The 15,293-nt window shown below is 35.8% G+C and overlaps 1 protein-coding gene and 1 long non-coding RNA gene across 5 annotated transcripts in view; both read right to left on the bottom strand.

The window, feature by feature from the left end:
• Positions 1-607: 607 nt before the first annotated feature.
• LOC124136033 lies at positions 608-6,527 on the bottom strand. Its single transcript, XR_006861294.2, has 2 exons — positions 4,304-6,527; positions 608-4,272 (listed from the first exon to the last, which is right to left on the bottom strand). It is a non-coding gene; the product is annotated as an uncharacterized LOC124136033 (long non-coding RNA).
• Positions 6,528-6,967: 440 nt separating this feature from the next.
• The window catches only part of LOC124136034 (potassium voltage-gated channel protein Shal-like), an 88,334-nt gene continuing 80,008 nt past the window's right edge, over positions 6,968-15,293 (bottom strand). The window contains exons 4-5 of one of the 4 annotated variants that reach the window (XM_046501784.2): positions 9,407-9,565; positions 6,968-9,011 (exon numbers count right to left, since the gene is read on the bottom strand). In XM_046501784.2, the coding sequence (XP_046357740.1) occupies positions 8,730-9,011; positions 9,407-9,565 (441 nt within the window). In that variant the 3' untranslated portion in view covers positions 6,968-8,729. Of the gene's footprint in view, positions 9,012-9,397; positions 9,566-15,293 lie in introns of all 4 variants that reach the window. The other 3 variants (XM_046501783.2, XM_046501787.2, XM_046501785.2) reach the window with 3 other exon arrangements.

The raw sequence follows: 15,293 nt of genomic DNA on the forward strand, positions 1-15,293 counted from the left end.
TTACTGATTTCTGATTTAGTTCTCTACGTACCGTTAATCTTTGCGTTTCGACATGGAAATCTCCTCGTAACACCGACAAGTCAAAACGTTGGAATTTAGCGAATAAGCAAAATTGGAGCAACTTAAACCTGTTATATTACTGCCCCCAATCGTCTTATTATTAAATTCTACAATTATTTGCACGTAGCTACTCAATCAGGCCTGGTTAGATTAATATTGGCAGAGAACAGTAATTGTCATGGTTGCTATATACAGTGTTCATGTTTGCATTACTCCTTTATACCTGATGGTGTTTTTATTATTAATGCATCATACATGTTCAAAATGCATACAGGTGTATAGAGCTGAAGAGTGAGGGAGTGAATATTGCTCAATGCCGCATCAGCGTTGAATGAAAGATTTCAAAGAATTACGTTGTGTTACATCTTGGTAGTTAAAGTTAGCATGATCTTTTTATCTTCATCATAATGTTGATGCTTGGCCTCTCAGCAGCATATCCACGTTATCTCACTCACTCACTCACTTATTTTGGGGTGTGTCGACATAAATATTACCAAAGACCCTGATGCTGTCGAAATAATCCTCAGGCAAAATAAAAACAAACATGTTAATTTTAAGGGTTTTTATTAATACCTGGAAATTGTAGAATAACAATGTTCACCAGTAGCAACCAAGCAATGTCTAGCTGAGAGGGCGGTAGCGAGAGTGCTCAATAAAGATGTATGTTGGAATAAAAATGTAGCTCATTAAACGTGGAAGTTCTGTAGAGCACCAGAACCTTGGCTCCGAATGCCCACGAGTATGAAACGTGGGGAATGGGCCTTCAGGTGTACCCTGAATATCTGCCAGTCAGACACACTTATCTCCCTTGTAGGATTTTCTGTGTTAAGGTAGTAATACTAAGAGAGGGATTTATGAAGTGGTTAATTTAAACAAGGATGCCATAAACACTATAGCAAGTCGACAGAACTGTAAGGCTCCGGGTGGTCTGGCCTGAGCAGTACACTAAGCGACCCTAATGTACAATGTGTGAAGAAAGAAGATTAAAAATTAAGAAAAACTACCAGTCGAATCTCAGATATTCTCCAGTAAATTAACAAATATTCTGTGAATTAAAAAAATGACAAACAAAAAGCATATATTCTGGATGTGGAATCTAAAGTTAACACTACCGACAAAATCCTGAGATACACGAGTTAAAATGATCAGCTGTAATGAAGTAATCACCAATATAAGAAGGTATCATGTTAGTCCAGTCGCGGCCATTATTGTCAGAGTCACGTGACCTGTACTGAAATACAACCAGAAGCATGGGGTGATACGGAGGATGTTTTCTTCATCAGCCACGATGGAGACTGTGTATACACTTCATCTAGTACTCAGTACAAAACCGACTCGACCAGAAGCCACGATAAAACATGAAGAAAAAAAAACTCACAACAGTAAGGTGCATAATATAATTCCTTATTTCCCAGGCTACTTTATGAAAGACTTTGTGAAAGACAATTAAGTGCAAAATGTAATCAAATACATATCAAATCTACAAAAAGAAAAACTCACAGTTTAATGCATTTTATGAGAAGTATATGTTTCACTTAAGACTACTGTCAAGGTCAACAGCGGAACATGATCGTCTTCCCACGTGGTTGGCAGACTCTAAATTAGCTAAAGGGGAAGAGTTGGAGCAGTATAAATTAGGCTAAGATCTTATAAACCATTCTTACCATACAGACCATAACTTCATCCCATACGCTGGTAGCATTCGTCTCTGGGAGAGGATGAAGATGCGAGACAATCCCACACATACACAGTGGTAATATCAGTAAAAATGGTACAACATAGTTTTCCATTAGTTAACATGAAAAACACTCTACCACCTACAATATAACAAGTGGTCTTATACTTGATACTGTTGTAATTAGAAAAATTGCTAAGCAAACCTTTGAATGAAGGATGATGGTATGTGAAGACCAGTTGAAAACTGTTATAAACATTAAATAACACTTGATCAACTATTGGTAACATTAGTCGGTATAACCGCTTTGTACATGAAGACAAAGATATGCAATCACAAATAGTCTACAATATTTTGTTTGTTAGACAATGAATCATAACATGTCATTGAATGTCTTTGTTTATACACACTGAACAAACACAAGTTAAGGATCATGAATGTTGTGGGGGATAATTTTATGAAATTCTGTGCTCAATCGTCAATACTGAAAAAACATACCCCAAAATATTCATGATCCCTTTCTGATTTGTTCAGTAAAGATGAACCGAAAGTCATTACGACCGTTTATTAGATTAAAGGTGATCCGAATAAAAGTTACTACTTCTGACAAAAATACTCACATTTATATACTGTAAAGGATGGAGCCTCGCTATGGGTATGTGAAAATGTCACTTTATACAAGGTGTTACTGTACTCTGATCGTTATGGTAATTTCTTGTACAAAACGCAAAAAAACGCTAAAAGAAAACATTGATGTAAAATGGATAATTTCATCATATATTGATAAACTTTGTTCAATCATAAGTAGGTGGGTGTTTCGTTCTCTATGATACACATACGGGTGGTCAATGTAAGAAATGAGAATATTTTGTCCCTACCATCACTGAAATTAACAGGATATATTGAATGTCTCAAAATGATGGTTACAATATAACATAATGTACGAAAAAAAGAATAAACGAGTTCAAGAAGATTAATAAAAGCAATAAAAAATGAAGCTGGCATGGATATAAACCATGAACAAATTTAATAAATATAAACCAAGAAGCATATAAAAAAATTCTGTTTTGCTCCAATTCAAACATGGGGCGATCAAATTCCAGAAAATAAAAAAAATCCGAACAAATGTTTCTGAGTATTAAAAATATGATGCAAAATATATGAAATGAGAATGATACCAACGCCCATTACACACTGATTACAATTTACTCACTGGCAGAGGTTACACACTTGCGTAATCAAGCAACCATAACTTTAAAATCCGTGATTGTTAAGGGCAGCTATCAAGCGTCCAATAAAAGCGCTGCACGTTAGATCATAGTGTTATTTTGAGCGTCTCTGGTTGTTTAAAACTGGTAGTTGTAACACTGGTGACGCGTGAGGAATTCCACGGTGACGTATTTGGGTCACGTGTTACGTGTCTTCCACTCTTAATCACTCGCTTGATGTCTTCCTCTAACTACAGTAGTGTTCTATTGCTTAACAATTTTCGTATCACAAGTGGTGTTGAGGACTGAATAATGCCTCATGCCGATTTTATAAGTGTCTGTATGGTTCCAATGGTAACTTCGATCAATTATACCATGAGAATATACTTTGAAACCTTACTTTTTTTCCCTGATGGTTTACTAGTTTTTACCACTTTGAACGTTGGATTAGTATGTCACTGGAGTTGTATAACGTCTTCATTTCTTAAAATAAGTGAAAAAATAATTTCAATAAATGCCATTTCGTAGAAATAGTCATACGACTTATTTAAAGAATCCATAATTATAAAATTTCAACTCTTTAACATTCAATTGTTATGCAAGTGTCAATACAACTGTTCAATTATCATGTACAAGTAAAATGTCTATATATGTAATATAATATTTGTCTAGCCCTAGGTGTAATCAATGCGTTTCTCATCTCTGCAAATTGAGCGGTTTGAAAATATCAAAAACGTCTTTCACGTATTTGTCTTTATCTACATTAACGTAAGTTATGGTTATGAAAACCCTTTGTTCTCATTCCAGCAACTTTCAACACACATCCAAGACATCATAACATCACTAATACTTCAACAATTCATACAACAAATGTGTGGAAAAACTCAACAAGGGATTTTACATCGCACTGAGATAAAATGTGTCGTAAATATTCAACAAACAGTCTTGAAATTCTATTATACACTTAGGATGTACATCTGTTATACCCATTTCACAAATTTAATCTCGACTTAGATATACAGTGGAACCCGTTAATCGGGTAGCTTTTCCATTCAAATCAGGATTAACACATTTCCGGATTAAGGAATCATACGGAATTATCTCCATTCACCTTCACGCGGTCGTTCCCACGGTTAAATGTTTAGATGGTAAAGGACAGTGTTGTTATTTTTATGGCTCCTGCAACGGTGTTCAAACTGGCCTTAGTGTCCTATTGGTGTCTAGCCTGACTTCATATGGCATAATTACACCTGGAGAGGCAGCATGTTTTGTCTATATTCTATTTACCTGGTTATTATGAAATAATATAAGTCACAGTGCAATGCAAACCTAGTCGAGGCAAGAATTAAATGTTCCTCACTTAGAAACACACGGAACTCTTTTCAAACGCATATTCTGAAGATAGATACCTGCAGGTTGTTTGGTAGATATATATTTGCATCTTTCAAACTAGGAAAATTCTCTTCATTCTTTCGAGTTTTGTTAATTTATTTGAGCAACCACGGTTATTAATTCAACTTTCTTGCTTTGCATGTTCGTGACACAGGCACTTGCTTCTAACAGAAGGTAAACGCTAACGTGTCTTTTCCATGTATTTACTTTTCAAACCTTTCTCTAGCAATGCCACTTACAGATAGAGTTGAGCTATATACTTCTTGGTTTTCAAGGGTTTACGACCACGAAACATCAATGTATCAATCAATAAGCAAGCAATACGTTTCAGGAACCTATTGGCCAGTTTATGTCCTCGGTATCTAAAGCTTTCCAGAATATCTATATTTTGATTAGTACGGTTTCCATGAGCTGCCGGGTCTGGAGGTAGCACACAATACAGTATATAGAATACGTTTTACATGGAATGATAAGGAATATCACTTTGAAGAAACCTCGCTTGAAACATAGTACGTTTTACCATCTCTGCCATAACATATCATGTCACACCATACTGTGAGTGAACTAATATATCATTTAAATCATAACGCAATAAAAAGCATTTATTTTGGTATCAGTACCATAATTATGTCGGAACTATATAATCATAAGAAATGGACGGTGCTGCATACAAATCAAATGGAACATAAGTATTTTCTCAGAAACCTACAAAGGTTCACTAACTTTGACAATTTTGTTTCGAATTTAATTACAGTATGTTATTACCATATACCGATTGGTTCTGGATACATATTATGACCATTAAGAACATTATATCATATCAGTTTAGAGCTAGACTTAAACAGTAAAATGAGAGAGCTATCTCATCTATAACAAAGTGACAATGGTCATTCAGTAGGGAAAGATCTGTCATATTTCATTTATTAGAAACCACAATCTGACAATGTGTATCAAAACCCACTAGTTATTACACAAAGGCGTGAGACTTTTTTAAATTTCTGTAACCAAAGATACCAGGTTGTTGCAACCACTTGTATTAATTTATCAACGTTGTTCTCGTGAATGTTTCTTCATATCAAGACACGGGAAGGACATATTTTATACAAAATTGTCAGCATACTAATATTTAAAATGTCATTAAATTCTTTTGAGCCATCTGAAATGCTTGATGTGATTTGAAATATAAACACATATTATTACAGCTGAGATTAATCTGTCATATTTTGTTCAGTTGGCGCAGCCATACACAGCAAAATGAAGAGTATGACGTTGAATGAATTCATGGTTACCATGGCGACAAGGTGGGTGCAAGGACGTATTTGTAAACTTAGATTCTAACACCCCCTAGGACGAAACATTCCAGAGCAACAACACTCTTCCAGAAAACTTCAATAGCAATTTCAAATTTAAATGTCACTTCTCAAAAAGTATAGTTTGCAAACTAGTCTAGAATTACATATTCTGGAACCAAAGCAAGCTGTTCGAAAGAAAGAGCACTTGTTTCCATGAATACCAGAGGTTTGCAAATTCTACCTTTTGTTGTGTGGACGTTAATGTTAGTAATATAGCTTGTAGTGGAAATGGAAGATTAATAATATAATCCCCTTTTTGACAATCCCGTGCCAGATTTCGGGCAGATGAAGATAAGACGATGTGGTTTCATGAGAAAGAATGAGGTATGCAATGTTTGTCAAGAAAATGAAAAAAAATATGAAAATTAACAACAAAATGATATAAATCTGTCACTATGTTCAAACTGTTTGTGATATCTACACTGGGTGTGGTTAAAACTAGGTGAATACAAATAGACGCAGACGGGTGCATACTATATGGGGTACTAGGTATCGAAAACTCCTCAAGCAAAGAAACAAAGATGAAACCACTGCTTAATTATATTATGAAAAGACCTCTCCCCATCAAGGATAAAAACAATATTAGCACAAGCACAGTCGTATAGATTCTCATTATGTTATAACGAGGGACACTCCCTGTGGTTTGTGTCTTGAAATGACTGCTTACATCCACCAATATACACGTTTCCGAAAATGGAAATGTAAACATGAGGGAAATTTACACATTACTGTACAGTGTTAAAGGGGAAGTGTACACGCAAAAATAACTTTCTTTCTTTTTCTAAACAAAACGCAATTTTAGAATTAATTAGTATCTGTGTTTGAAAATATACACTCATTTTTTTCACAGTGAAAGTAGGAAGCTCACAATAGTGTGAAAATGATATGCCGTTATGAGGCCTTCGTTTTTCGAGCTAAACAGGCCTGAGTTATCCCCCTTAGATTATGACGTAATTGGTGCCAATTCAACTGGGTCCCTGTCTATTCTCAACGCAAAAGATATCAAGTACCAGTTTGCGGTAAAACAACATGGCCTACGACACACTCCGGCGCAGTGGTGACTCAGCATAACACTATGCTGGCTGGCATCTGAGACGCTAGAATCACACACCTAGACCTACACCACGTGAAGCGGCTCTAACAAAGCATGATGACGTCATAATGTTTATCAATTGGCACCAATGACGTCATATTGCAAGGGGCATAAGCCATGGTGTTTTTGTTGTGGAAATAGAACACTCGGTAAATGTGAAAAATATAAATCGTTTTAATGCGAAAAATATGTTAATTAATTGTGATATTTTTATATTTTTGTCTATGACAATTCTAGGTTAACACTTTTAATGTGGAAAAAGTACAAGAAAAATAGGTTAATTTCCGTGTGAACTTGCCCTTTAAGTTTCCATTTAATGAAATGTGTCATTGTACATATGATTCTGCTATGTCATATACTCTCAATACATTTGGAAATCTGTATCAAATATATTTGCAATTAAGTTGAAAGTACACTACGTTTTATAAAAGACATCTAAAAATCTACGCTACAAACCTTTTAATTTGTGTTACACTGATTACAACAAATATACAAAAAATAGTTCAACGTACATTCTAGAATTGTATTCTATGTTATGTGAGCAAAAGCAATGGATAAACTAGCTGTAACTATAGATTTTAGTCTTAGCAGTAACGACCCCAAGGTTCTGTCGACCGGCAATAGTTCTGATAAGAGCCTGAAATCTCGTATACGCTCTGACAACAGTTTGTCGACCATAAATATTTGATACAGATTTCCTGCTTTTCCGGGAGGCTACGGCCTGCATTGTACGTACAGACTCTGCAAACTGTACAGAACAGAATTTGTACACTGTACGGTACAGATTAAGTATCCTGCATGGTACAGATGATGTACAATTACGGTACATATCGCATATTGTACGGTTCTACCTCTATACCTTCAGGTATAACTTTCGTACACTGTATGGTACGAACTCCGTGAACTGTACGGCACAAGCTCTGTCCACCATACGGCACACTCTTCTACACCGCACGGCACAACCTCTGTACACCGTGCAGTACAAACTCTGTACACTGTACGGCACAAACTCTGTACACTGTACGACACAAATTCCGTACACTGTACGGTACAAACTCCGTACACTGTACGGTACAGACTCGTGTTGGCAGGGACCGCCAGGACGTTGAGATCAGGATGCGTTACACATTAAAATGATATGCAAAAATTGTAAAATAAATAAATTAGAAAATATGTACAGGACACTCAACAGTTCAAACAAAGTACTGGAGCATTGTAAAGCTTAAACATTGCATCTCCGAGGACCGCCACGAAGGCGAGTTAGGAACTTGTAAACCAACATCCCATAATATCAAAAGTATCGCAATCACAATTGAACGCTCCCTTCGACATTCTATCCAATGGTATCCGACTTTGGGATTTTCGGTGCTCGTTCCTCGAGGTTCAAAGATTGTGAAAATTGCAGCTCTCACTGGAATATCCGGGGTAGATAATGCATGAAATACACTTTTGAAACTTCCACGTGGTAAAACGCACAGCCATCTTTGTGGTGTATCACGTGGTTAGTTGCGTACAAATCACATGACCTTTCAGTGGATTGTATTCAGGCAATAAACATCTTGTACGACCCATCAACACAGATCCAGAATCGTTCCTTTCTCATAACCACACACATATGCATGGTCGATAAGAATAGGTAGATCGTCATACTCCTCACTCAAATCATGTATTCACCTTGCTCAGTGCTGTATCATGGCTTGGAATCAAATTGTTTCCGATCTCATGTCTGGCTGATAAAATCTACAACTACTCCTCGGTAGCAAAAAGATACACAGTATCACCAATGGGAAGATAATTAAAGAAAAAGTCATAATGCTTACCATCCACAAGAAATTCAGTGACTCGCCTTGTATCACAATCACGCGTATAAACTTGAAGTTGATAAAAATGTCATAATAAACAAGGTGGTTGAAAATTTCTACTCTACATGGGAATGCCCAGAAATGCTGTTACAAGGTAGATATCCTCACAACTCCAGGGTTCTGAGATTGCGTGGGAGGAGACATAGTCCCACTTGTACTCTGGGTTTTTAATGATTCCGTCTCTGAGGTGGTGCTTGGAGTGGGGAGTGTCACTATGGCTGTTGTCACGGTAAGAGTATTGTTAGATTTACTATTTGTACACTCAACAGCATTCAGGCTTGAGCGAGATGATCGGTTTATTGTGGGAAGTCGGATTTGAATGTCGTTCAGCTCTTCCTGCTCCAAGGCATGTCTATCGTGTGTTCGACCCTGAAAAGGAACGTAGTTTCAGATTGTTATTAAGAGCAAACATACACAATATTGTGCATAATGTAGAAAATACATGTTAAGAACGTGCATGCTTCACGGGCATCTCTTGGATAGAAGATGAATTTTGAGATTTCAGATCATCATCCAGAATGCAGATTGAACAAGATTCGTTGTAGCAAGATTCCAGTTAACTTAGAAGAACTTACCTTCTCACTGGGAACAAACTAAACTAGAAACTAAATTCTATCTAGGTCTACATTTGACATGGATTGATATTTACTATAGAAATTAAAGAAGAATCACTGTGCGAGAAATTTGTAAAGACGTGCGTATAATCAAAGTTGTAACTGAAGCAAACCGTAAAAATCTATTCTTATTTTAATTACTTTATTTACAAGAAAGCTTCGATGTGGTGAAAACCTGCGTGCGCAGCAACCGGTAGTTCGCCGTCTCTGTAACGAGGCCAGGGAGGGATCGGGAGACGGAGGGGGGGTCTCAGATGGCTTGGTGGGTGCTCCATTAAATGTCATTTCCAGTTCTGTGAATTCCCGTTCCTGTAGTGACAGAAGAACTTCTCGTCACTTGTATTTATCGTGGCCACGCCGAGCAGGGTTTTGTTTCACTAAGGTTATCTAGGCTCAACTCAACAACTGCACTTAGGGTAGGTTCTACAGGCTATGTATTAATGTTGGATTTTGTCTGCAGTCATTAAGTTGTCACAGCAGTTTGTCCTTTGTAGATTTGTTTTTAGATTATCCAGTGTATTACATCCCCATTCTGTTGGGATCAATAATATAAGTAGACCATTTCGCCACCATAGCATCGTTTCGGAAATACGTCATCTTCTTCATCATCTTCATTATCTTCATCTCTGACGTAAAGCAGAAGGTCTGTGAGTATCGTGATTGGACAGCTACTTTTATCAGGCTCAAAACAAGCTGTGGTGCGATTGTGTCCTGGGTATTGATCCTAATAGAATGGAGATATAATACACTGAATAATCTAAGATGATGAAAATTAGGCTATACCAGGGTTATATTAACAATGAGTGTTCGATCATGTGAGGCTTTTACGCCCAATGGTTATTTCTGTCGTTGACGTTTTATATTTTGTGTTTCAGGGTTTCATATTTTACCGACAGTAGATCCATAATTGGCTTAATCTGAATACATCACGTATGTATATAAGGTCATTGGTCCGTATTTTAAGTGTTTACTTTACAGTCAACGTGCTTACGTTACATCCAATTGCTAAACTTGAAACGCTATTGCAAGTTATTGTACCGTGTCTGGCGACCTAATATGCATATATATGTTCAGGGTGAACTGCACTTCATAAAAAGTGTGATTCAATTACTTGTCTTCTGGAAACAACAACTTCAAGACGTTACCCTTCTCAAGAAATCCCAAGACTCGTTCTCGTTCATTTTCTAGCCAAATATAACCAAGACTTGTTGCTTTCTTATTCATGATTCTTTTCTGGCTCAAACTAAATCTCCTAGACTGTATCTTTTTCATTTATGACAACAAGTTGTTGTTTTCGTAAATATTTCTTATGATTATGGATAAGGTTTTTGTCGCTTTTTATTTTATTTTTTTCGTTGTTGGTCAAAACAAAAAAATCAATATCATATGATTTCTTTTTTACATTTCTATTCTGGTTATCACAAATATCTTAACAGTGTTTCAACTATTCATAATTCTGTTCTATCAAACATATACATCGTATATTTCTCTTCTCATATTTCGTTTCTTGTTTGAAAGGACTCAAAACAGTGTATAACAGCTCTGTTATCGTTTCCCGTCAAATGTAATATCCAAAGATTGTTTCATTTCTGAATCTTATTCATTTTAATGCCATAAATAAAATTCAAATACTTTTTGTTTCTTTTTCGAATTCCTTTTCTTGTCAACAATAAAATCCGATGACAGTCAGTGTCCTTTCCTACTCTTAAGAATACGTTTTCTGTGTATAATTGAAATACCTAGACTTCTTCCTTCTTATTCGTAGCTTTGCCTTGTCAATACTAAAATCCAAAGACCCTTCCGTTGTGATTCATATTGTCTCGGCCAAAAGTAAATCCCGAATACCTTTTTACATCCTTTTCTTGTGTAAACACTGTTTTATTTGTTATCTTTTTGCGTCTCACACTAATATCCGTTTATTTCATTTCTGTTCCCGTTGGATTTCGGTCAAAAGTAGTAACCAATACTATTTCCTTTCGTATTCGTATTTCAGTTTTTGTCTTCTAGGTTTTTACAGCACCATACCCGTGCTCGTGGGTTTCACCGAAGTGGTAAACGTCTGAGACCTGCATCAATTCGGGCTTTCTTCCAACATTAAGCTGACACGCCGCAATATAACTGGATTACTGTTTAAAGCGGCGTTAAACCCAACTCACCCACACACTCAGTTTTTGTCAAGCTAAAATTCCAGGATCCTCATCTTTTCCTGTTCTTGTCAAACTAGAATCCCTATACTATTTCTTCCTTGTTCTTATTTCTTTTCACAACTAATACCACAGCATTTCTTTCTTTCTTATTAAATTCTTGTCAAACTAAAATCCCAAGTTTTCTTTTCGTCTTCTGTCAAAATGTTCTATCCGAAGATTGTTTCATGTCTAGATGTTTTTATTCTATTGTCTAAAGTAAAATTCAAATAATCTCCTGTTTCTTATTCGTATTCCTTTTTCTGTAAACAATGAAATCCGATGACTGTCCTTTCTCACTCTCAAGATTCGTTATTTTTCAATCAAACAATTAGAATCCCTGAACTATTTTCTTTCTTATCCATACCATTGTCTTGTCAAAACTGAAGTCCAAACACTCTTTTCGCTGTCATTTCCAATTTCTTGTGTCAAAAGTAAATTCCCCAGACTCCCATATATCTTTTTCTTATTCCTTTTCTTGTGAAAACTTGACATCTCAACACTGTTTTCTTGTTATTCTGATTCTTTTCGTTTCACACTAAAATCCCAATATTTCATTTCTGATTCCCTTTTGGGTTTCTGTCAAAGGTGGGGGCACGGGTGGCCCAGTCGTCTAAGGCGCCGCGATTCGCTGTGCAGAGTTGCGTCCCTTGGGCACGCCAGAAACCTATGATTGTGGGTTCGAATCCCGGTTGGCCCCGATTATGTTTCTAGGTTTGTCAGCACCATACCCATGCTCGTGGGTTTCACCGAAGTGGTAAACGTCTGAGACCTGCATCACTTCGGGCTTTCCTCCCACATTAAGCTGACACGCTGCGATGTAACTGGAATACTGTTAAAAGCGGCGTTAAACCCAACTCACTCACTCACTTCTGTCAAAGGTAGTATCCAACATTATTTAATTTCGTAATCGTTTTTAAGTTTCTGTCAAGCTAAAATCACAAGATCTAAATCTTTTTCCTGTTCTTGTCAAACTCAAATCCCCATACTTTTTCTTTCTTGTTCCTATTTCATTCACAACTAATACCACAGTATTGCTTTCTTTCTTATTAAGTTCTTGTCAAACTAAAATCCCAAGTTTTCCTTTCTGATTCCCTTTCGGCTTCTGTCAAAATGTTGCATCCAAAGATTGTTTCCTTTCTAAATCTTTTTCATTCTATTGTCAAAAGTAAAATTCAAATAATCTCCTCTTTCTTATTCGTATTCCTTTTTCTGTCAACAATGAAATCCGATGACTGTCCTTTCTTACTCTCAAGAATATTTTTTTTATCAAACAATTAGAACCCCTGAACTATTTTCTTTCTTGTTCCCGACTTTGTCTTGTCAAAATGAAGTCCAAACACTCTTTTCGTTGTTATTTCAAATGTGTCAAAAGTAAAATCCAAATACTCTTATATATCTTTTTTTATTCCTTTTCTCTTAAAAAATGAAATTCCAAATCTGTTTTCGTTATTATTCCTACTTTTTACGTGTCAAACTAAAATACTAAATAGATTTCGTTTCTGATTTCCGTTGAGTTTCTGTAAAAATCGTAGTATCAAACATTGTTTCCTTTCTTATTCGCTTTTCAGTTCTTGTCAAACTAAAATCCCCAAATTGTTGCATTTCCAAATCCTTTTCCTGTTCTTATCAAAACTCATATCCGTATGTTCTTTCCTCCCTTTTCCTATGATTTTATTGTTACAACTAATATCTCAAACTTGCTTTCTTTATAATTCATATTTCTTTCTTGAAAACTAAACTGTTTACTCTCTTACTTGTAAAAGAACTGACGACTCGTTCCTTTCTTATTTCTTTTCTTGCCTAAACTAGACTCCCAATACATTGAAATAAACAGCTGTAAACATATAATGTCGATGTGTTTAAATGCGTGCAACTCATTCAGGTGTTTGCAAGGCACAACATCTCATACGCACAAACGTGAACAGTGTAATACGTGTATAACTATTTCTAATCTGTTGATTCAAACCGTAATTATCCCTAGCGTTTAGTTCTCCACGGCAGGCGTCGGGATGGGGAGGGCGGGGACAGGGAGTCACACCCAAACTAGCGTGTGCAATAGCTTATTCTATTGCAAACATATTTTCTAACTGGCTGCAAAACAAAATTTTCAACCGACAATGCGAAGCTTTAGTTTTTGTTTAGTGTTTTGTTCAAACATTTATCACGTGACAGGATGTCTCTCTGGACAACTGACTACTGAATACAGAGGACAATGTATATCGTATGAGACTCTATGGGAAAAAATATGTATAATACATATTTTCTAGAAATACGTCTTTTCATTTTCCACATAGAGTCTCACATTTAGGCTATTACAACATTGCAAATTTACAAAGCATGACAGCTGTCTCGAATGAAATAAATAGCGGGTCAGCATGTTTATACATTTCTACACCATTCGCAACTAAAGCAGTTATTACATTACAGTTAAGAAGTTTTTATGATACATGGCATTCAGGTTAAAAGTTGATGTTATTCATATGAAATGATAATCAAGGATTACTATACTCATTTAGAATGCGAACAAATGTACAAGCTTGTAAATCGTATATCACTGAGAATGATGGATAATATTAGAGACAGCTTTCATATGGATTCCAGTCAGGTACACAATGCAGTGACGAAAAACAGATAAGATATTGTTCTACAGAGAGGAGGGAGAGGAAAGGTGCATATTGCCACTTCTAGTGGGTGTGACTCCATTGGCATTTTGAATATGGACCACCTATGCTGTATATGTGCAAATATGTGTCAACCTTTCTTAAAGGTTCATAATGTCAATCTTAAATTAGTTATAATTAAACATATTGTAATAAATTATAGTGTCTTATAATGACATATATTTTAAAACATTTCACCGGTATTACCACCGTTTGCATAATGTATTTAAAGATTTAAGTAAACACGATGGTGACCAGGTAATTGTAAGTCATTTTATGAATTTCGTGTTCAACAGGTTTGCAACGTTGCGCATTGTCAAATATCTATATTATGTGTAGTGCCTTCACGCAGGGATAAAGATGAAAGGAAGAAATACACATATAAAGAGGAATCTAGTGCAATTAGCTAGTCTTGATTGTTTTAGGGCAGTATAAGGACTAAATCAAGCGGATAAGGGCAATAAAACTAATAACGATTATTTTGTAGAATATTCAGGTTAAATGGGGTATCTATGGGACTGTTCTACCAAAACAATTTCACTGCACTCTGGGTAAAGCATAATGCATTTATTAATTTTTTAATGTCTTCTTTTCATAGTTCATAGTTCACAAAATAAAAATGTTCTGAGTTATTCGGAGGTTATGGTAAGGTAATGAATAAATTATCATTGAACTTTTATTCATTTGTGCCTCTTAAAGATTGTCATGTTGTCTTTAAGTGTAGACATGTGTCATTGTTTTACAAATGAACCAATAGGTTTGTGTATAAAATGATTACATATCGCAAAAAAGGTCGTATCTATAGTCTCAGTTATTCTTTGTAAATTACATTAAATACGAATGTCAATAAAATTGTAAATTTATGTACATGTGTGATATCTCTATGTATTTGTAAGTTTTATCTACAAAAATACTTGGACCACTTAGCAAAGTAGTATTATGCTCCTAGATTCTCTTGCGAGTCAATGTATAAATAAATGATGTGTATATAAAGGCCCAGGGTTATTTTAAAAAGCTTTTGTGATCGTTTTAAACTGTGGAGGTGTTCTTGGTTGGGTATGGTCATGTCTGATGTTTCAACATCATGCACGAGTATGTTAACACGGGTTGGGATCATGCGGGATCTATTCATGTCTAACATAAGCTATATAAACTATATTGCTGAAACGAACGACAAGTATTAAACATATA

Source organism: Haliotis rufescens, unplaced genomic scaffold, assembly GCF_023055435.1.
Source record: "Haliotis rufescens isolate VD_foot unplaced genomic scaffold, xgHalRufe1.0.p SCAF_44, whole genome shotgun sequence".
Classification (NCBI taxonomy): Eukaryota; Metazoa; Mollusca; class Gastropoda; order Lepetellida; family Haliotidae; genus Haliotis; species Haliotis rufescens.